We start from the raw sequence: 22,802 nt of genomic DNA, 5'->3' as shown, positions 1-22,802 counted from the left end.
TGGTCAGGGTCCAGGGACAGCATCTTTTCAAGAAGCACCAAATACACAGTGAGCACTACTAGACTACAAACAGGAAATTCAGCCTGTATCTGCAAACAACAAATGAGTACAGAATCAGATTATTCACAGGGCAAACCTGAAACAATTCACTATTTGGAAAGTGAGATTTTACTTCTATTAGAATGTCTTCTTACCCAGATACCGAGTCTATTTAAAGACACTTCACTGTGCCTCATAACTGGAGTCTGTCATGCAATAAACATTTTCTTCATTTAAAGAGGGTTATTTTTGTTTCAAATATTTGTTTCAGTTGCAGAATTTACATCTGCTTATATGGCAAGATGAGAGGACTGGAGCAGATTCTGCCCTGACTTGCACCCTGTTAAATGCGATGCAAGTCAGCACAAAATTTGGTTGACTGTCTTGTAACAGAAATAGCTTTACATTTCAAGCTATCTACCTAAAGGCAGACCAAAAAAACAAAAAAAAGCTTATAACTATGACTGCTTACAGATGTTGTTTTATAACAAGTACAATTATATACTTAAATAAGTGACTCATCTTTTCCTCGTTTTGTCAAAAGGCAGCCACACCCCACCACAAAGAGCAAGACCTGTACACTCTAGAGTGAGAGAAAAAAGGGGGAAAAAAGATGAAGTAAATTAGCTCTCTAGTTTAACTAGTTCTTCTCTGGACCATCAGTAAATAGGGATTTCATCTGCATGGGAAGATGATTAAATAAAGACAATGAAAGTCCACTTTAAAGTCTCAGAAGCAGAAGTCAAGAGCACTTCTTACATTTTAAAGTCATGGTAATGATCAGGATGCTGAAAGGGCAGCAAAATTATACAATATTTACATGATTTAAAATACAACCTTTTCCTGTGTTCCTTGAGGGGGCAACATCTCTAAAGTTACACACACAAAGAAGAGAGGAGATAGCTGAATGTTGTGTTCAAAGCCAGAATTAAAAAACCTTGTTTCCAGATTTTCAGAAGTTTATTTAGCACATTTACATAAACAAAAAGAGACTGAGAAACCATTCCTGTAAGTTTCTAAGACCCCCCAAAGGTAGGTGAGTGAGCTCAGCACCTCTCTAAGGAAAGTATGTTCCTTTTAGATACTTAGGCCCTTTTAGGCCAAGCATGGTACGTGCCTTTAACTTCATGGGAGCTTAGTAATTGCTTCACATATCTTAGAGTGTTGTTAACCTGAGTATTTAACCTTTGTAAAGAGCCCTGATCACAGCACTCAATTCACTAGCATAGATCTGTTCAGTAGTAAGTGGGGGCAGTATACTATGAAATCTAGGCCATTCTTGATCGGTTTTCTAAGAGGTCATCTTAGATGAATTCATTTCTAGTGCTGAGTTAAGTTTTTCTGAGAGATGTTAAAAAAAAATGTTGAATGGATAGTTGTTCAAGCACTGGGTTACTATACTAAATTCCTTGAGGAAAAAAAAATTCAGAGCACCTAGCTACTTACTCATATCTGAGTAAATAATTTATTCTCCCTCACTCCACAAATTATTGCTAATGCGTCTCATTTTCTGGCCACACCCATTCTATTCAAGAATGGATACAGACACCAATTAGCCTGGGGGGAGTGGGGTGCCACCCAAATTAAAGGGAATCTCTTCAAAAAGACACACAACTGGCACTAAAATTTTTATACCCTAGCAATATTTTACCCAACAGGGGTCCAATCCTCTTTGAAATAAGAAACTCTGCAAGAAAAATAAAGAATATTTCAACCATTGCTCCAAAAACAGGATAAAGAGTACACCATACCACATCAGCCCATCAAATCCATATAGCTAAATTTGCAATGTCAACAAAAACAGCACAAGTGACTTCAACGAGGATGGGATGTGCCAAAACAAACAAACAAACAAACGTACGTTTTACCTAGATGTTGCAAACACTTCCATTTACTGTTCCTGCAGATGCAGAACAAGCAGATTGCTGGTAACCATAGCAACCACCTCAGACGGTTAAGGTCTGCATAACACGGACATAGTGGCAGGTGATGGTAGGGGCTGAAGCAGACAGAAGACCAGAGGTGGACAGGAATGCAGCCTCAAAATCCCAGGCAGGCACCTTGTAATAGCGGAGGTAATCAGAGATGTACAAGAAGCTTTGGCTCACTAGCCGATGAAAGCATATAGAAATTGATGCAATGTGCCATGTTCAATGGTGCAGCACATACTGTATTATCGCTGGAGTACCTGTTAATACACATTAGCCTTGACTAGTGTCTTGTTAATGAGATAGGGACTAGAAATGCCGTGAATGACGACATTAAAGAAATATTTAGCAGTACAATAAGACCAATAGGGCTCATCTCTAAGACCTGTCCTATTCAGAGGAGATTGTAAATTAGTAACTGTATCTTTAGTAGTAGTATTGTAGTAGTTTTAACTTGCTCCATTTTGGTACCGTTCTTGGAAGGTGTTGATGATGATTAGAATGGTTAAGACCAAATCCTTTATTCTGCTTAGATTTCCTTACCGCCCTATCACCATAGTACGAGCACCTTCCAGAAAACCATTAGGCAACTCAATTAGCATCTGTCACATGTGGTTCCCCCACCCTCCCTCATTATGTCTAGAGGGAGTGTTACAAGAGGTTTTGTTGGAGGTTCCCATAACTGTTTTATGTCTGCTGTGCTTTGTGTTTACTATAGAAGGCAATATGGAAAAGGGCACACTACACTTGGAATGGAAAGTGGTAAGATTTAAAGCAGTTCTTTGACCATTTGGTAGTCTGTTCCCCACCTCTGCATGGGCCTCCCAAGAAATCTACATCTACACTGACAAGCTTCACTCTTGTGGCAGACAGCACAGCTCCTTTATCCCCAGGAAGCCAAGCTGGACACATGGAGACTCCTTCATCCTGGAGTTTTAGATTATTTTAGGTATCCTAGGCCCAAGCCATTAAGCACTTTGAAGATAAAGACTAAGATCTTCACTTTGGCTATGTTCTGTAGGGACAGACATAGTGTATTTATGTTAGTGCATAGTGCTGAAGAGAAACGTTACTGCATTTTGTGCTAGCGAGAGTTTCCTCAAGGGCTGATTGCTGTAGTCCAGCCAGGAACAGACACTTATTACTGAGATTGGTCATAGTCTGCTAGGATAGGACAGTGTCTCCTGGACAACCAAACCACCCTTTCTTCCAGTTCCCACAATATGAGCAAGTCACCTGCATCATATACCTACTCTTGCTCCTCTGAGATCATAAGGTTGTTTTAAAAAAAAAAAAAAAGATAAATAAAATAAAACACAATGTAACTTAGATATGATCATCTGAATAATACAACTTCCATTTTTTGGTCAAATGCATGCCAGGCAAGACAAGGTATCTTATCTATATCTTACTAGCTGTTGAACCTTGCCCCCCGAATCAAGGTTTAGAACAAAACATGAACAGGCATAAAATAAATTCTGTGTTGTTCTAAACTCTACCAAAATTCACTGTCCATTTCATGGTCGTAAGATTTCAAAAATTGTAAGTGTCATGATTTCAGCTATTTAAATCTGAAATGTCACGGTGGTGTAATTGAAGGGATCCTGACCCAAAAAGGAGTTGTGGCATGGTCACAAGGTTATTGTAAGGGGAGTTACAGTACTGCTACCCTTACTTCTCTGCTGCTGTTGGCGGCAGCCCTGCCTTCAGAGCTGGGCACCTGAAGAGCAGCGGCTGCTGACTGGGGGCCCAGATCTGCAGGCAGAGCCGTCACCAGTAACAACACAGAAGGATGGCATGGTATAGTATTGCCACCCTTACTTCTGCCCTGCTGCCTGCCACTCTCCAGCCACCAAGCACTGAAGGCAGCAGCACAAAAGTAAGGGTGGCATGGTATAGTATTGCACCCTTACGTCTATGCTGATGCCGGCAGAGCGCTGCCTTCAGAGCTGGGAACCTGGCCAACAGCCTCCATTGTCTGGCCGCCCAGCTCTGAAGGCAGTGCAGAAGGAAGGATGGCAATAGTGTGACCCCCCCCTAAAATAACCTTGTGACCACACTGCAACTCCCTTTTGGATCAGGATCCCCAGTGTGAGAAACCCTGGTCTCCCCTGTGAAATCTGTATAGCATAGGGTAAAAGCACACAAAAGACCTGATTTAACAGTCTGTGATTTCATGGCCGTGAATTTGGTAGGGCCCTACTTATTACAGATATGCCTGCTGGGAGAAAGTACCACAGCACAGAAAGTTACTTATAGAACTGACCTGATCATCTCTGAAATTGTCCCAGAGACTATGTGTAAAATTTTAAATCTGGTGGTGAACATAAGGCGAAGGCAAACTATGCATATGGAAATCCTCACTGGTGTAACTTACATGGCCACCAGCCAGACGGTATAAGTTACACCAATTTTGATTCTTTTATTCATTTGCAAGTGATTCTAAGGCAGCGTCAGTTACAAAACCTTATTCACCACCTACAAATTTGGTCAGGGGTTTTAAAGGTGCCAGACTTGTGGAGAAAGATACTCCTACAAAAAGATTTAAAGCTTTTTAAAAAAAAAAAAATGAAAGACATTTTCAGAGGTTGAAGAAACTGACCAGAATGAATTTATACAGTATTAGTCCGGTGAGGGCCACTAAATCTTGTGCTACTAAAGGCTAATATGACTTAAGCACTACATTTTCACTTTACTGATTCATTAGTAAATATGTATGTAGTTTTGGATAATTTAGAGCAGAGGCATTCAAACAATGGGGTGCCCTTCTCCCTAAGGAGGAGGGACTGTGCGCCAGGATGGGGCACTAGTTTCCTGTCTTTTGGCCAGGGATTTAGTGCTGTTGGAGCATCACTCCAACCCCAAAGTAAGTTCTGTAAAGGCTCTTGGTGTCACTTTCCTCCCTGTTTCTGGAGCTTGGCCACTCATGCCGGGGAAGAGTCACTGCAGATGTGGGGTCTCTGTAGCTGGTTGGGTTGGGTCCCAGGGGGAGGCAGGGCCCCATGCAGTCCCTGCCCACGGTGACATGCTGCCTCCTACATAGTGCCCATACAGCCAAGTAGTAACCAGCTGGTCTCAGCCAGTGACAGCTCTACTTCACCCCCAGCTCCACCAGCCCCAGGGACAACGATGGCACTCATGGCAGAGGCCACTCCAGCTACTAGCTCAGCACCCCCACAGACTTCTTGCTATGCCAGACATATGTGGAGCGCAAAGTGATGGTAACCTTCAGTGCTAAACTCTGCCCACAGATTCTGTCACCCCCACGCAGCTGCAGGTTAGCAACAGGAATACTCCAACACCTGAGCCCTCCATCCATCCCCCTGTTGTGTCCAGCCCCCTGATTCACTGGACACTCACAGCATTCACTGCTTCCAAAGAGGCAGTACAGCCAACTTGCCAGTTCCACCTCAGAGCACCATTCCATTTAACATACAGCACTTGGGTATGTTTACAGTAAAAACAAGTAAAAGTTTGTTTAAAACAGTATAACGATTCAGGCAATAGCAAATAGAAATATTGGAAACAAACTGTTACATATGGTTTTATTTTATAACATGCATTCCAGAGTCTAGATTTAATAACATATCATATCTAATGTAAATATTGTTCACCAGCATTTTCTAGCCTGGAAGGCTGCGATCCCTTTTTCATGAGACAAGCCATACTGTCAGCTTGTCTCTGCAGCGTAGAATGCTCTCACTCTCTTTGCAACCCCAGATGTATCAACACAGTCTTGATTTTTATTCATAAATTGGACACTCTCCTGCTGTGTGTTCTTTCCTGTAGATTTTGTGATAACTTGTCGATTTCACAATCTTGATGAGCTGGCAGCCCCCAATACAGGTAGACTTACATTGGGAGACACACAATACACAAAAACCAATCAGAGAGATAAGCGTCTACTACCTCCTGCCTGACCAGAACCTGTCCGAGGCATGTCACCTCCAGGTGACCTGCTTTAACTTCAAGGAACCTAATTGCCAGTACAGATTTTTACCTTCTTAAATATATTCCATAGATACATTTTGCAATGATTATGACCACCAGTGGGCTATTGGCTCTCAGTAGAGACCTTACATGCCCCTTTTTAGTGCATTATGCTGCATATGCTCTACCCAGGAGATACCTGTAAAACTGTGTGCCCTCAGCCACTTGGCACAAAGAGGTTTGACATTATGATTTCTTAAAATGTTTGTGCAGTTTTATTTTAGCTGCTGTGATTTGTACTCTTTTTGAGCAGATCTGTGAGAGAACATGAAAGGTGCTTTATGAACTAAAATTAATACCTTTGACACTTATACACTTATTATAACTACATTGATCAAAGCCCTTCTACTCTTGCAAAGCATAGGATTATATTTTAGGAATACTCTTGCAAAGCATAGGACTATAACAGGGTTCAAAAAAGAACTAGATAAATTCATGGAGGATAGGTTCATCAATGGCTATTAGCCAGGAAGGGCAGGGATGGTGTCCCTAGCCCGTTTGCCAGAAGCTGGGAATGGGTGACGGGATGGATCACTTGATTACCTGTTCTGTTCATTCCCTCTGGGGAATCTGGCATGGCCACTGTCAGAAGACAGGATACTAGGCTAGATGGACCTTTGGTCTGACCCAGTATGGCCGTTCTTATGTTTTCATTCTTTGCGTAGTCTTAGTAAACTATGATGAGGTGCAATTGTTTTGAGAGGTTTAAGCTTAGGGAGGCTCATGATGACAAATAAGAACCCCTGATCTAGAGTAATTCACGTGAGTGCCAGAGGTCACGTGAACAGGAGTTTGAGCTGGGTTCATATGAGTTTAAGGCCAGTCATCCCGAGAACCCGGCACAACTAAATTGGTGAGTGGGTTGGATCACCTTGGATTCCACTAGACCTTGTTTCAGAGCACCTTTACTTGAAATGCTTCAACCTCAATCCTACTCTAAATTCTTTGCCCCTGCAAAGTTTGCTTTCAAAATAGCCAGCCCTTTACAAGCCATCCCTCATCCCCAACATAAACAACTCTAAATGATTGTTTACATATGATTCGTCTTCCTAAAGGCAACTCAAGTTTTGTATGTTGTAATCGTGGCAAGACGTCTCTGAAGAAAGATTGACGTTCTAAAGAAAGCTTTTCATCATTTCAGTTTAACTTCAGGTTTCAGTTTAATAAAAAAATTGAGAGGTTTTCAAAAGTCACAAACTTCTTTTAAAAATCCTGTTCAACTCCTCCTATACCCTGTGTTCTCTCAAGCACTGAAAGAGAGACACAGGACCACATTTCAGGCTTCAAATAAAGGGACACTTCTGGTTTTTGAAGTATTTGTTTACCAATGAGTCTTACTGTAATTCATTAGAAAGAAGCTATTTAAATGGAGATCAGTGGGCGGACAGCAAATTTACCCAGTCACAATATTAGAGTCCAAGATTTATTTTGCACACATTCTCTGCACTAAGCTACAAAGTACCCCTCACCTCCCTACTTCTGCTTTTCCCAAGAATGGATGGTAATTACTCATTTCCACCATCAGTGAAAAATGAAAATGCCGAGTCCCTCAACAGACTAGAGAGGAAACATAACCATGGACTTGCTATTCCAGAATTATCCATTCCACAGCTAGTGAGACATTCTCGAGGATTAAAATTATTTCAGAATCCGAGCATCACCATATTATGAAATTGTGCTAGATCTTTCATAGAAGCTAAGCTGACCAATTTCTCCCAACCAGCTTTCACTCACAGTTAGTAATAGTGTGATTAAGTTTCAATACGGGAGCTACAGCCAAACCTAAAAATAATTTAAGCAAAAAATCTTACATTATTCATCACACTTGCCACCAGACTATAGATATTGAATACTATTTTGAATGCTGACAGCCTAGTAATTGTTTAGCCCTTTGACTACTGCCATCAACTCTGAAGGTATGTCTACACAGCAACTACACACCTGCAGCTGGCCCGTGCCAGCCAGCTCAAGCTTGCAGGGCTGTTTCATTGCTGGAGCCCAGGCTCTAGGACCCTGCAAGGTGGGAGGGTCTTAGAGAACGGGCTCCAGCCAGAGCCCAGAAGTCTACACAGCAATGAAACAGCCCTGCAGCCCAACCCCCGCAAGCCTGAGTCAGCTGGCATGGGCCAGCCATTAGTGTCTACTTGCTGTGTAGACATACCATGACACTACACAGTACCAAAAGTAGAGCCCTACCAAATTCACAGCTATGAAAAACAAGTCATGGACCGTGAAATCTGGTCGTCGTCCCCATGAAATCAGGTCTTTTTTGTGCTTTTACCCTATAGACAAATTTCACGGGGGGGGGGGGGGGGGGGGACCAACGTTTCTCAAATTGGGGGTCCTGACCCAAAAGGGAGTTGCGGGGGGAGGAGTCGCAAGTTTATTTTGGGGGGAGGTTGCGATATTGCCACCCTTACTTCTGTGCTGCCTTCAGAGCTGGGTGGCTGGAGAGCAGCAGCTGTTGGCCGGGTGTCCAGCTCTGAAGGCAATGCCCTGCCAGCAGCAGTGCAGAAGTAAGGATGGCAATACCATACCATGCCACCCTTATTTCTGTGCTGTTGCCGCCTTCAGAGCTGGGAGGCTGGAGAGTGGCACCTGCTGACTGAGGGCCCAGCTCTGCAGGCAGCAGCGCAGAAGTAAGGGGGGGCAGTATCATACAATGCCATCCTTACTTCTCTCCTGCTGCTGGCAGCGGCTCTGCCTTCAGAGCTGGGCTCCTGGCCAGCAGCCACCACTCTCCAGCTACCCAGCTCTGAATACAGCACCGCCACCAACAGCCACACTGAAGTAAGGGTAGCAGTACCACAACCTCCCGCTACAATAACCTTGCAACTCTCCCTCCCAAACAACTTTTTGGGTCAGGATCCCTACAAGTACAGCACCATGAAATTTCATATTTAAATAGCTGAAATCATGAAATTTACATTTTTAAAGATCCTACGATCGTGAAATTGACCAAAATGGACCTTGAATGTGGTAGGGCCCTAACCATAAGGTAACATGTCTAGCAAGAGCTGGGGGAAACAAGACATTAACCTAAATTAGTATTTCTAATCTAAGTTTAACACCATTTTCTTCAAAAACTTAAGTAAATTCAACAAATCTGAAATGAGCCAGTCATGAGAGTTTGCTAAAGAGCAAGAAACTTCAACAGCAAAGTAGTTATACATTTATCTTTCCATTTAACTGTTAAAGTTTTCTATAAGAGATCCCCTGCTCCTCTCAGACCAAAGGTGAATGCTTTTTCCCACCATCTGGGGCTGGGAAAATAATCTGTCTGAGGAAAAAGAAAAGAAAAGGAGGACTTGTGGCATCTCAGAGACTAACAAATTTATCTGAGCATAAGCTTTCGTGAGCTACAACTCACTTCATCGGATGCATGCAGTGGAACATACAGTGGGGAGATTTTATATACACAGAGAACATGAAACAGTGGGTGTTACCATATACACTGTAACAAAAGTGATCAGGTAAGGAGAGCTATTACCAGCAGGACAGAGAAAAAAAAAAAAAGCCTTTTGTAGTGATAATCAAGGTGGGCCATTTCCAGCAGTTGACAAGAACGTGTGAGGAACAGTGGCGGGGGGAGGGGAATAAACATGGGGAAATAGATTTACTTTGTGTGATGACCCATCCACTCCCAGTCTCTATTCAAGCCTAATGTAATGGTGTCCAGTTTGCAAATTAATTCCAATTCAGCAGTCTCTCGTTGGAATCTGGTTTTTGAAGTTTTTTTTGTTGAAGAATTGCCACTTTTAGGTCTGTAATCGAGTGACCAATGAGATTGAAGTGTTCTCCGACTGGTTTTTGAATGTTATAATTCTTGACGTCTGATTTGTGTCCATTTATTCTTTTACGTAGAGACTGTCCAGTTTGGCCAATGTACATGGCAGAGGGGCATTGCTGGCACATATCACATTGGTAGATGTGCAGGTGAACGAGCCTCTGATAGCGTGGCTGATGTGATTAGGCCCTATGATGGTGTCCCCCGAATAGGTATGTGGACACAGTTGGCAATGAGCTTTGTTGCAAGGATAGGTTCCTGGGTTAGTGGTTCTGTTGTGTGGTGTGTGGTTGCTGGTGAGTATTTGCTTCAGGTTGGGGGGGGGGGGGGGCTGTCTGTAAGCAATGACTGGCCTCTCTCCCAAGATCTGTGAGAGAGCGATGGGTCATCCTTCAGGATAGGTTGTAGATCCTTGATGATGCGTTGGAGAGGTTTTAGTTGGGGGCTGAAGGTGATGGCTAGTGGTGTTCTGTTATTTTCTTTGTTGGGCCTGTCCTGTAGTAGGTGACTTCTGGGTACTCTTCTGGCTCTGTCAATCTGTTTCTTCACTTCAGCAGGTGGGTACTGTAGTTGTAAGAACACTTGAAAGAGATCTTGTAGGTGTTTGTCTCTGTCTGAGGGATTGGAGCAAATGCAGTTGTATCGTAGAGCTTGGCTGTAGAGAATGGATCATGTGGTGTGGTCTGGATGAAAGCTGGAGGCATGTAGGTAAGTATAGCGGTCAGCAGGTTTCCGGTATAGGGTGGTGTTTATGTGACCGTCGCTTATTAGCACCATAGTGTCCAGGAAGTTGATCTCTTGTGTGGACTGGTCCAGGCTGAGGTTGATGGTGGGATGGAAATTGTTGAAATCATGGTAGAATTCCTCAAGGGCTTCTTTTCCATGGGTCCAGATGATGAAGATGTCATCAATATGTGCAAGAGTAGGGGCATTAGGGGACGAGAGCTGAGGAAGCGTTGTTCTAAGTCAGCCATAAAAACGTTGGCATACTTTGGGGCCATGCGGGTACCCATAGCAGTGCCACTGATTTGAAGGTATACATTGTCCCCAAATGTAAAATAGTTATGGGTGAGGACAAAGTCACAAAGTTCAGCCACCAGGTTTGCCGTGACATTATTGGGGACACTGTTTCCGACGAGTGTTTTCTACATCCATAGTGGCCAGGGTGGTGTTTTCAGGAAGATCACCGACGGATTGTAGTTTCCTCAGGAAGTCAGTGGTGTCTCGAAGATAGCTGGGAGTGCTGGTAGCATAGGGCCTGAGGGGGTAGTCTACATAGCCAGACAATCCTGCTGTCAGGAAGTCAATGCCTAAGATGATGGGGCGTCCAGGATTTCCAGATGTATGGATCTTGGGTAGCAGACAGAATACCCCTGCTCAGGATTCTAGGGGTGTATCTGTGCGGATTTGTTCTTGTGCTTTTTCAGGGAGTTTGTTGAGCAGATGGTGTCGTTTCTCTTGGTAACCCTCAGTGGGATCAGAGGGTAATGGCTTGTAGAAAGTGGTGTTGGAGAGCTGCCTAGCAGCCTCTTGTTCATATTCCGACTTATTCATGACGACGACAGCACCTCCTTTGTCAGCCTTTTTGACTATGTCAGAGTTGTTTCTGAGGCTGTGGATGTCATTGTGTTCTGCACGGCTGAGGTTATGGGGCAAGTGATGCTGCTTTTCCACAATTAATTTGCAAACTGGACACCATTACATTAGGCTTGAATAAAGACTGGGAGTGGATGTGTCATTACACAAAGTAAATCTATTTCCCCATGTTTATTCCCCTCCCCCTGCCACTGTTCCCCACACGTTCTTGTCAACTGCTGGAAATGGCCCACCTTGATCATCACTACAAAAGGTGTGTGTCATCCCGTCTCCTCCCCCTCCCCCTGCTCTCCTGCTGGTAATAGCTCACCTTACCTGATCACTCTCATTACGGTCTGTATGGTAACACCCATTGTTTCATGTTCTCTGTGTATACAAAATCTCCCCACTGTATTTTCTACTGCATGCATCCAATGAAGTGGGCTGTAGCTCACAAAAGCTTATGCTCAAATACATTTGTTAGTTGCAAAAAAACAGGAGTACTTGTGGCACCTTAGAGGATACAGACTAACATGGCTGCTACTCTGAAATCTGTCTGAGGAGTTAAAGTTACAATGGTTTGTTTGGTTTTCACTAAATTCCCACCTATCCCCTTCCCTCAGTTGATGATGCAAGTCCATGTGTGAGATTAGTTAACACCTTTGAACTTGTTATACACATTTCTTGATGAGGGGAGCAATCTTACACAGCTATAGTAAGAAACTAGTTTTAAAATATAGCCGTGCTGATTTTGAAGATGCATGTGTGTTAGATGCCCACATCCTGGTTATTCAAACCTCACATCTAATTTAGACATCAGCACTTCAGGCTTTCCTTCTTTGTTGACAGGCACTCCTGACCCTGGGGTGAAATCCTGGCTCCACTGAAGCCACTGGCAAAATTAATATTGGCTTCAGTTGACCCAGGATTTCACCTCTTCTTCAGCTTTTGTTCTGACGTGATCCCTAGGCAGAAGTTGACATGGCATACAGGAAAGGAAGGGCAACGATGAAACTTCTCAGCTGAGAAGTGTCTAACTTTGAGACCTTGTAAATGCTGAACTATAACCCTGAGGATGTGGGGGGTTGCTTTTTGTGGTGGGGTTTGGTTTTGGTTTTTTGGAGGATTTTTATTTTATTTTACCTATGCTTTACCAAAAGACATTTTAACTAAGGAATCACTCACAGTATATGTTGTCCTGCATAGTCTTCAATAGAAACCCTCCCATTGCAAAAGGAAGTGTTTTGTTCCTAACACAGGACCTATTACCAGTTTTGCTGTGCCACAAGCTTTTGTTATCAACTGCTTCAAGGTAATAATGCAAGATCAGTATGCTGAACTCTCTCATTCTAGTGCCTTTATAATCACACATGGAAAGAGAAATGCTGTAATATTTACTAGTTTTATTTAGTGGCAAGTTCTCTGGGGCAAGGGCTTATTTTTAAAATATTGTCCAGAACTGAGCATAACATCAGCACATAAATGCAATCTTCAGAATTGCTGCTATAATGTTCTGACAAGACTGTTGTATCCTACAGTATATGTACACTATATATTTTACCATATTAGCACAGCCTCTATAGATTCCCCAATTTAATACGTTCACTTCATTTCTGTGAATATAGAAATGTGGGGAAACATGTAAGGTAAAGAATGTTATTAAATAAGCACTTAATCTATGTTTAATGTAGTAGGAATCAAGCACTTGTTTCTCCATTTATTCTGAAGAATGTGTGTAATATGTTATTCACTAACATGATGAGCCTCTGGAATGCTTCCCTTTTGTTCCCAAGCTACAACCAGTTAGTCTCCAGTAAAGTGACCAATGCTAAAGGCAGCAGTCAATATCCAACCATTGCTATTCTTTCTACTAAAAGGCCGCCGAATACAAAACAGACTAGACCAGAGTCTCATTTAATAGGCCCATACATACAAGAGACCTAACATATTCACACTGTAGCCTAAAGAGAAAAATATCCTCTTTAAAGAACACTGCCCCCACAAAAAGGCACTCAAATTATGCTTGTCAGAGAGAAGCTTTCTTATGTTTCTGCTAGCTTTCCCTCATGCAATTACTTGGTTAAAAGAAGGAATGGGTTTGGATACCATCCTAAAATTTAAAAACATGTTTTAACATACAGCTAAGCATCAGTTATAGTCATTCAGTAGCATACTATGTAAACTGTAAACATAACAAACTTGCTGCTCTATATAATGTTACTTCATAGGATTACAATATTCCATTCAGACACACATGTAAGACAAGACAAGGTGGGTGAGGTAATATATTTTATTGAATCAACTTTTATTGAATCCACCAAGACAAAAACTTTTCTTCAAGAGCTCTAAAGCAGGGGTGGGCAAACTTTTTGGCCCAATAGCCACATCTGGGTATGGAAATTGTATGGCAGGCCATGAATGCTCACAAAATTGGGGTGAGGGCTCTGGTTGGGAGTACAGGATCTGGGGTAGGCCCAGAAAAGAGGAGTTCAGGGTGTAGGAGGGGGCTCCGGGCTAGGACCAAAGAGTTCAGAGGGTGGGAGGGGGATCAAGGCTGGGGCAGGGGGTTGGAGAATGGAAGGGAGGCAGGGGTGCAGTCTCCAGGCGGTGCTTACCTTAAGCGGCTCCTGGAAGCAGTGGCATGTTCCCTCTCCAGCTCCTATGCAGAGGCACAGCCAGATGGCTCTGTGCGCTGCCCCGTCCACAGGTGCTGCCCTTGCAGCTCGAGCAGTGCACAGAGCCGTCTGGCTGCCTCTAAACATAGGAGGGGGTGGGGGGAGGAGGACATGCCGCTGCTTCTGGGAGCTGCAGAATGCATGCTTGGAGTGGCCTTCAAGCCTGCTCCCCACCTGGAGCGAGGCAAGCCCCAGACCCCAATAATGTGGCCTGTGGGCCACAGTTTGCCTCTCTCACCAACCTCACCCACCTTGTCTCTCTAATACCCTAGGAACCAACATGTCTCCAGCAACACTGCACACACGTAAGACAGGAGGTAGCCTAAGTAACTGAAGCCAGCCCACAATTACGTCGTTTTTAAACCGCTTAAGTCAATTTGTACTTATAACCCCTTTATGCAGCAAGAGACAGGTTTAGCGGCAGGAGGATCAAGGCCAGCTTACTGCATGCCATGTATATGATTATCAATAGCATTTGAACAGAAGGCTTGTTTTCCCCCATCCCTCTCTGGGGGATGGCCGGGGAAAGGGAACAGAAAAAAAAAAATCACCACCTTCACAGAAATCAGGGCTGCTCAAAATCAATACAAACCAGACTTCAGCCCCTTTGCTCTACACATGTCCACTAAACATGTGTTTTAAACACTCACACAGGCATCCTACAACCCCCGCAGTTGCAAAAAAGCCCTGGGTGCCTCTGCAGGGACTATTCCCGCGGAAAGATAAGCCGTTTAATTAATTTCGTCGCAAGGCTAACAGAGGGACATGCATCTTGCTTCAGCTTTACGAACATAAAAAATGAGAGGGAGGAAAGGGGGGCGGGGACACCAGAGTTGGGAATGTCATTTAGAGGTGGGTTTAAAAAAAAAACAAAAACAAACAACGTTTCCAATTAATCAAACCATAGACAGGCGCAAAAGGAAAAAGTTTAACTACCCCCCATGTGTCTCCAGGTAGAGTTCTGGGGGGCGGAGGCACGGGCAGCATAGGCAGATCTCACACACACACACACACACACACACAGAGCCCAGAGAGGGGGAGCCCCTCTCCGTTCACACACCTCGGCGAGTGCATGCCTCCCGCGGCCAGGGGGGTGCGGCGGGCGACGGCCCACACGCCGGGGGCTCTCCCCGGGCACTGCACGCGGGCAGCCTCGCGCCTTTCCCAGCCGCGCCCCCGTGGCCCCCGGGCAGGTGCGGTACCTCGCAGCCGTACAGCTGCCCCAGCTGCTCCACGATCCACTCCTCCAGCACCAGCCGTTTCCGAAGCTCCTTCCGATCGTACTTCACCGTCACTTTGCCTTGCTGGTGGCGCCGCTGCTGCTGAACCTGCACCGCCGCGGCGGAGACCGAGTCCTCCCGGGAGGAGCCGCCGCCGCCGCCGCGGGGGCTCTGGAAGAAAACCCGGCTCCCGCCGCCTCCCCCAGCGGCGGCGGCACCCGGCTCGCTGCCCCCTGTCGCCACAGACATGCTCCGCGCTGCCGCCCCTAGGGAGATCGCTGCCCGGTGGCCCGGCTCGGGCTCTGGCCGCGGCAAGGGGCTGCCTCGCTCCGGCGCCCGCGGCTCCCTCCTGGCCGGTGCAGCCGCCGCCGCCTCTGCTCCTGCAGCTCCGCTCCGCACCTGCGGCGTGACGGCTGCCCGGGCGCGCACACCCCGGCGGGGGGAGGGGCGGAGGGCTGTGCTTAGGGCCCCCGACCCGGGGGGAGAAGGCGGGGACAGCGCCTTAAAGGTACAGCCAAGGAGCGCGGCGCCGTGCCCGCCCCACGCCTCGGGAGCTCCCCCGCCTTGCTCGCCTGGCGCTGGGCCGCTCTCCCAAACCTCGCCGCGCCCCTCCTGCTCTGCCCAGCAACGGCTCCCTGCGAGCCCCTGGCTTTGCCTTGCTCCCCAGGGGCCGCACGCTGTGCGCCCCTGGGCCCGTCACTGCTCCTGCTGCAGCCCCGCGGGAAAGAAGGGGAAGGCTCCCGGGGAGGGCGTGGGACTCGCCAGCTGGCCCCAGGGCAGTTTTCTCCTCCAGGATGTTGCCAGTTCTTGCCCCTCGTGCGCTCTTTGGGTCCTACTTGGCTAAACCAAGGAGAGTGTAGCCTCAGGGGGGACTGCCGGGCTTGGGCTTGTGGCTGTTTTTTCTTTAATGGGGGTGATTTTGTTCTTCAAACTATGCCCTTGGACGAGCTGACAGCCCTAGCTCAGAGAAAGCCAGGTTGGGCGGTTTCCAGCCCGAGGAGGTGGCCAGTATGGTTACTGCTGGGGTGTATGGTTACCAGTGTCCATCTGTGCTGGCGGTTATAACGGCACACTCACCATGCAGCTCGGAAGGTTTCTGCATCCTCTGTAAAATAAAATTACCTGCGATAATAAAACAGGCATGGCAAGTGCTCTCTCCCTTGTTCTCTCTCACACACAGGCACCTTTTCAGAGACAAAAGCATAAATATCACACATATACAGGCCTTTTCCAGCAGTTGCCTGGTATCTCTCACACAAACACACAGTCCTTTTCAAGTAATTATGCTGTATAGCAAAAGCATAGATATTTCTCTCTCCCTAACACACACACACGTTTTCAAGACAATTATCTTGGGTGGTCAGTATACCTGGATCGCTCACAAATGTTTACAGACTTGACAGTAAAACAAATATTTCTTACTCTGGTTCACGCATACATGCATCATATCACAAATCTGCAACATAAATTTACAAGTGACTGCATGCAGCACTTTTGCAATCTAAATAATCATACCATTGAAATCCAAATCTTTTCCAGACAGAATGTGCTCCTCTGAATTTTTCATTTAGCTTTTCATTTTCATCTAGTAAAGTATGAAGTCAGCAATCAACCATCTTTACACAAGACAGTATTTTTCCCTTTATACTTTTTTTAAAGGTATTTCTGCCGTGAAACACAAACTGCATTTATTAACGTGACATGTCCAGATACTGGAGCATGAAAATGTTATTCATAATCATCTTCTTTGTAGGGAGGCTAAATATTTCCATTGTAGTGAAATCAAATACACAGCAAATATTTCAAACTAACACCAATGTTTCTGATAATTAGCAAATTAAAACATTTTATCTGAAAGATGCTGTTTAGGACAACAACACTGCAAACCTCTTGAGATGCATCCGATGAAGTGAGCTGTAGCTCACGAAAGCTTATGCTCAAATAAATTTGTTAGTCTCTAGAGTGCCACAAGTACTCCTTTTTGCGAATACAGACTAACACAGCTGCTACTCTGAAACCTCTTGGGATTAGTGTTTTATTATATTAGTTTATAACTAGGAAGGTCCCCTTGCAACATCCACTGCAGGAGGTTCTTTTGCTGTATTATAAAAACCAGGTTTGACAGCCACAAATTTCATTTCCCATACACAGAAACCTGGTTATGACCACCAGTAACCAGCTAGCATAATTCAAAAACTTCAGTGGGGACCTCCAAGTCACAGTTAGCAAAGATGCTAGTAAAAAAAGAGTTTGTTTATCCATAGCCTAGCACCTAGATAAAGCCAGTAATGTACATGGTGGTACACTGTACTAGCAATGGTCTGGTGGCTCCGTCAGTTTTTTATCAACCCTAGATTTTCAGCCACAAGTGTAACCGTACCAGGCTTGTTGCTCTAGTGTAGACATGATTTATATCGGTCATATGTATAATCCCAGTGTAGACAAGGCTTAAACTTTCATTTTAAAAAAGAAATCAAAATTTCCAAATCTGGTTGCATAAAAGCAAAGCAACTAAATCCATATTTTAGGTACCTTAAGATTTTTAGAGGTGCTGAGCATCTGCAACTCATATTGACATTAATGAAATCACAGTTGGAGCTTGGCTTGTGGGCAGAGTAGGAAGGGGTATCACCATCAGTAGGACTGTCAAGGTTCCTTCCCCACTCTGAACTCTAGGGTACAGATGTGGGGACCTGCATGAAAGACCCCCTAAGCGTATTCTTACCAGCTTTGGTTAAAAACTTCCTCAAGGTACAAACTTTGCCTTGTCCTTGAACCCTATGCTGCCACCACCAAGCATGTTAAACAAAGAACAGGGAAAGAGCCCACTTGGAGATGTCTTCCCCCCCCCCAAACCCTATACCCCCTTTCCTGGGGAAGGCTTGATAAAAATCCTCACCAATTTGTACAGGTGAACACAGACCCAACCCTTGGATCTTAAGAACAATGAAAAAACAATCAGGTTCTTAAAAGAAGAGTTTTAATTAAAGAAAAGGTAAAAGAATCACCTCTGTAAAATCAGGATGGTAAATACCTTACAGGGTAATCAGATTCAAAACATAGCGAATCCCTCTAGGCAAAACCTTCAGTTACAAAAAGACACAAAAACAGGAATATACATTCCATTCAGCACAGCTATTTTACCATCCATTAAACAAAAGACATCTAACGCATTTCTAGCTAGATTACTTACTAACTTTTTACAGGAGTTCTAAGCTGCATTCCTGATCTGTTCCCAGCAAAAGCATCATACAGACAGACAGACCCTTTGTTTCCCCCCCAGCTTTGAAAGTATCTTGTCTCCTCATTGGTCATTTTGGTCAGGTGCCAGTGAGGTTATCTTAGCTTCTTAACCCTTTACAGGTGAAAGGGTTTTGCCTCTGGCCAGGAGGGATTTAAAAGTGGTTACCCTTCCCTTTATATTTATGACAATGACACATTTTCAATATTAACCTGATTAACTATTTTGCTACTGATCATTTTAGCAGAAACATCCAGGTACTGTGTTTATGAGAGGAGTTTGAAAGACTGCCACCATTCCCTCCCTCCCATTTGGTGCGCTTCACTACTTCTATCCCGACAAATGTAGACACCAGTCTATCAGGCTCCAGCTCTAGAATGATTTTTAGCTTTTGGAAATATAGGCCTGGAGAGTAAGAAAGGGTCACTGTCAGCAACTGCTTCTTACAGTTATGGAAACCAGAAAAGAAAACGATGAGGGTTTAAGGAGGGGAGTGGCTGCCTTTTGAATGTTTCTGTTTTGAGATGCTTGTAATTTGGGTTTTAAGCTTTGTATGTCATCTGAAAAGTCTGGTCCAGAGTTTCTCAACCGTATGCTTTCAGATTTCTCTCCTGAGAGCAGAGAGATTTTCAAGTCTTTATCAAATCCTTCTAGACAGATTCTGACCTCAATTACTAGAATTTGATACAGTTCAGTAGTTTTCTGAGAAAAATCTAGGCTACTCAGGGAGAGGGGAAAGTATTCTAGGCCAGAGCCTCTACTGTGAGCTACACTGAGGATCTGACCCTCTGTCTTTTAGTCCCCCTCTCCCTTAAGGGGCATTGAGCACAAAGACCCATGTCAAATTCCATAGTAGGAAACTTTCCAAAGCCAATAGAGCACTAAGACATTCCACATATGTCCCCACACATGGGGCCTAAGGCTCAAAACAATCAGCCTTAGATTTTTGTTCCCCACTGTAGCAAATATCAGGTGTGCAAGAGGCTTGTGTTCTTATCTAGTTTAAGTGTGATACTCCAAAAAAATGTAACTTAAATACCTTTTAGAAATTGTACTAACAGACATCATAATCAGTACAGGCACCAAAGAGGAGACACCTGCTGTTCAAAATAAACACTTCAAAAACACTCTAAAAGTGGAAGATGAGAACTCATTTCCTCAGGGCCATCCTTCAAAGACAATAAAAAATATTTCATTTTTAAGATAATGTACAGTGATTGGTGGAAGGGGAACTGGTAGAGCTGACAGCAGCATGCTCAGAAGGCAGTTTCCATGCACAATTGGTTTTTCATTCTGTATTTAAAGAAAATGCATTCTCAGGAAGCCAAGACAAAAACTACTGCCAAGAATTTTGATTACAATTTTGCTTCAGTTGAGAAAAAGATCAAGTTGCTTGAAAGTCAAACTTGAGGAAAAACTTTTAGAACAACTGTTAATATCCTGGAAATGATCAATGCTACTGCATAGACAGAGCTTATGGAGTTTACGCCTGAAGTCAGATATGAATAACAACCACTTTTTAGAGAAAGAAGCTACAGAGATTTCCTTAAAGAGGCTTTCCAAAACCTTTAATTGATAAAGAGAGGAACCTGTATGTGGGAAGGAAGAAATCTTCCACATCTCCGCACTGCCAGTCCAGATTTCAAACCTGGCTAGAAGAATAAATTCAGGCACTATAAAGCAAGGCTTCATAGACAATATATTCCAGCGGTTATGTTACACCCACAAAAATATGTTTAATCTAAAAATGGTTATTGATCCAATAGCACCAAAGGGTAGCCAGAATGTGATACCCTCAGAATACTATGCTCTTTCTGGTAGCAGGTGGTCAGGCTCAGAACCCTGTCTAGAATCAATGATGCATGTAAATTGACCTTCTAGGAGGAAACTTCAATAAAAAAAAGGCAGCCTGAAGAGTTAGAGCCAATTTCCCCCCCAATAAGATCTGCCAGTTTCATACCAGGTGATTCAGATTAAGCTGAAAAATGAGAAATTGAATGGAGACATACTGATGGAAATGGCTGAATTTTCTGCAGGTTGTGAATCCCAAAAGTAAGTGGGAGTGAGTGGAGATGAAGTAAAGTTTGCTGGAGCTTGCCCCAGAAATATGTTGAAAAAAAGATGCAGCCTTCTAGTTGCTTTAAGTTGGGCCAGAGGCCAATTCAGCCCCATGGATCAAAGGAGGAAACCAGTGCTTCTGCAATGCTTCTCCTCAAGTGCGCTGAGCAAAGTCCTTAACCATGCACCTGAGGATCCAGACCAGTGTCTCTACCTTTACTATGGTCTTCCCCCTTGTTCATGTTGTCTGGTTCCTCTATTTACCTCCTACTTTTCATGCCTCAATACTCCTATCATTTTCCCTTTTTTATCCTGTCTCCTCTGTTCAGTCCTCTGCCCTTTTTCTCTCTTCCCCAGCTCTCTCTACAATATCCCATTCTGCATCACTGCTGCACCCTCATGGAGTACTACAGTAATTCAGCTAGACAGGAACCTTTGTACAGATTTAACATAGGGCTTTCTCCACCTTCCCTTCAAGCAACGTTGCATACCACTGTCTGGACCACGCCAAAGTCAGGAGAGAGAGCCGATGTGAGATCAGCAGGATGTGGCACCCTGAATTTTCAGTATCTTTTATCTCTAATGTCAGCTTAATGGAGTTTTATGGTAGTAGGACTACTACTACTAATAAACTAACAGAGCTATATTAACAGCCTGTCAGTTTTATGTAGTACATTTATTTAAGAGACTCCTTATTGAAAGGTGAGAGGGTATTGCACCTCAGTAGAAGATGGCTAGACATTTACAAACAATACAAGCCAGGCTGTGCCCAGATGCTTCATCAGTGTGAAGGGGGAAGGGGGTGCAAATAAATACACACACAGAGACTTCTACAGAGCAACTGGGTATGCATACGCTAGCAATTCCAGCGCTCCCCAAAGTACAGGAACTGATGCTTATTTGGACACTAAGGGGTGCAAGACACCCCAAACATGGCAAGGAACAGGTGGGGTCATGGTTCTGTTTCTCAGTGTGCACCAGCCAAAGAGCTGACCCCACATGATGGAGGGGAGAGAGTTTGCTGCCAGCTGAAAAGTTGTAGCAGCAGGAATTCTGAGGCCAAAATTCCTCCCAGATCTCCTCTGGCACAGGGCAGGGCCATATTGCCTCTGCAGTGGGCACAAGTGAGCCTTATAGCTGAGGGTTCTGGGTATGTATATGATTATTTGTACACATGTTACCATGCAGCCTGTTGCTGTTCACTAATAAAGATGTGGATGTGCCTCCTTTTTATGAAGGGGCTTGGTGGAAAGCTAGGGGATCAATAATGTAAAAGGTTTGAAAAAAGAAAACCTGCAGTGATAGACTGAAAAAATCACATTGCCTCTAGTAATATTGATTTCTGTTGTGACCCTGAGCCCAGTTATGTTTAAATAGAAGTGTTAACCTTTTGATGCAGTGTGCAAGGTGAAGCATTAATTTTGACGTATGGAAAATGTTTTTATTATTCCATACCAAAGAACAAACTAACAAAAAAAAGTTAAAATATGCCAAAATCAAAGTTGTCCTAATGAGTCATCAGTAGGGTTTGACCCTAGAACCTACAGCTCTAACTTGTACCACTTGAGTTAAAGCAATAATTGGTAACACTAGTAGGCTGTTATCCAGCCTGCAGGGAGGGATGCAACACACTTACACTTGGTCAGTGGGTTAAACAAGTGGTTGCTAAAGAGCAGTGGCATTCTGAGACTCAAGAGACCTGGAGTCTGTTCTTTTCTCTAAGTAAGAAGTGTTGTCAAGTGGGGGCAGATAGCTGAGAATTAGGATTCTTGGGTGTTCTATTTGTTAATTATCCTTTGCATTTACCGAATGGTCATCCCTCTGAATGCATCAAAGTACTTTGTGAAGATTCGCATGCAGAATTATCCCCAGTTTACCGAGCATAGTCAAGCATGTAACTTGGTTAAATCATTTTGAAAGGTAGTATGGCTGAGTAGATGGGACCCGGGTTTTATTCCTAGCTATGAAAAGTAATCTTATTCTATCTCACAGATCCTCATTTACTTTACCTTTAAAATGTGGGAGTGATACTTGTCTACCTACTATGGGGGTCTTGTCTAGATAACTAGGGTTGTGAAGAGCACAGAATGATTAATGTCAAAGCAGTGAAAGCTATTACACTAGAACTCATGATCGCCTGGTTCCCAACATAGTGCCGGGTCCTTCCTGCTGAAAGTTATTTTGATGGGGAGAACTGCAAGCAAGCAAGCAAACTAGATGAATGGCTGGTACAAACAATTCAACAAAGATTGGGAGCATTTGCAGTGCAGATGGAGCATTCAGAAAATT

General features: G+C 44.1%; 1 protein-coding gene across 2 annotated transcripts in view; it reads right to left on the bottom strand.

Moving 5' to 3' along the window:
- Positions 1-15,566, bottom strand: part of PPP1R14C (protein phosphatase 1 regulatory inhibitor subunit 14C) — a 66,147-nt gene extending 50,581 nt beyond the window's left edge. The window contains exon 1 of one of the 2 annotated variants that reach the window (XM_074948608.1): positions 15,197-15,566. In XM_074948608.1, coding sequence (XP_074804709.1) covers positions 15,197-15,463 — 267 coding nt within the window. In that variant the 5' untranslated portion in view covers positions 15,464-15,566. The remainder of the gene's footprint in view (positions 1-15,196) is intronic. The other variant, XM_074948607.1, reaches the window with a different exon arrangement.
- Between the last annotated feature and the right edge of the window lie 7,236 nt (positions 15,567-22,802).

The sequence above is a fragment of the Natator depressus genome, chromosome 3 (genome assembly GCF_965152275.1).
Source record: "Natator depressus isolate rNatDep1 chromosome 3, rNatDep2.hap1, whole genome shotgun sequence".
NCBI lineage: Eukaryota > Metazoa > Chordata > Testudines > Cheloniidae > Natator > Natator depressus.
Note: the sequence above shows the minus strand (reverse complement) of the source record. Positions and strands in the feature narration are given on the sequence as shown.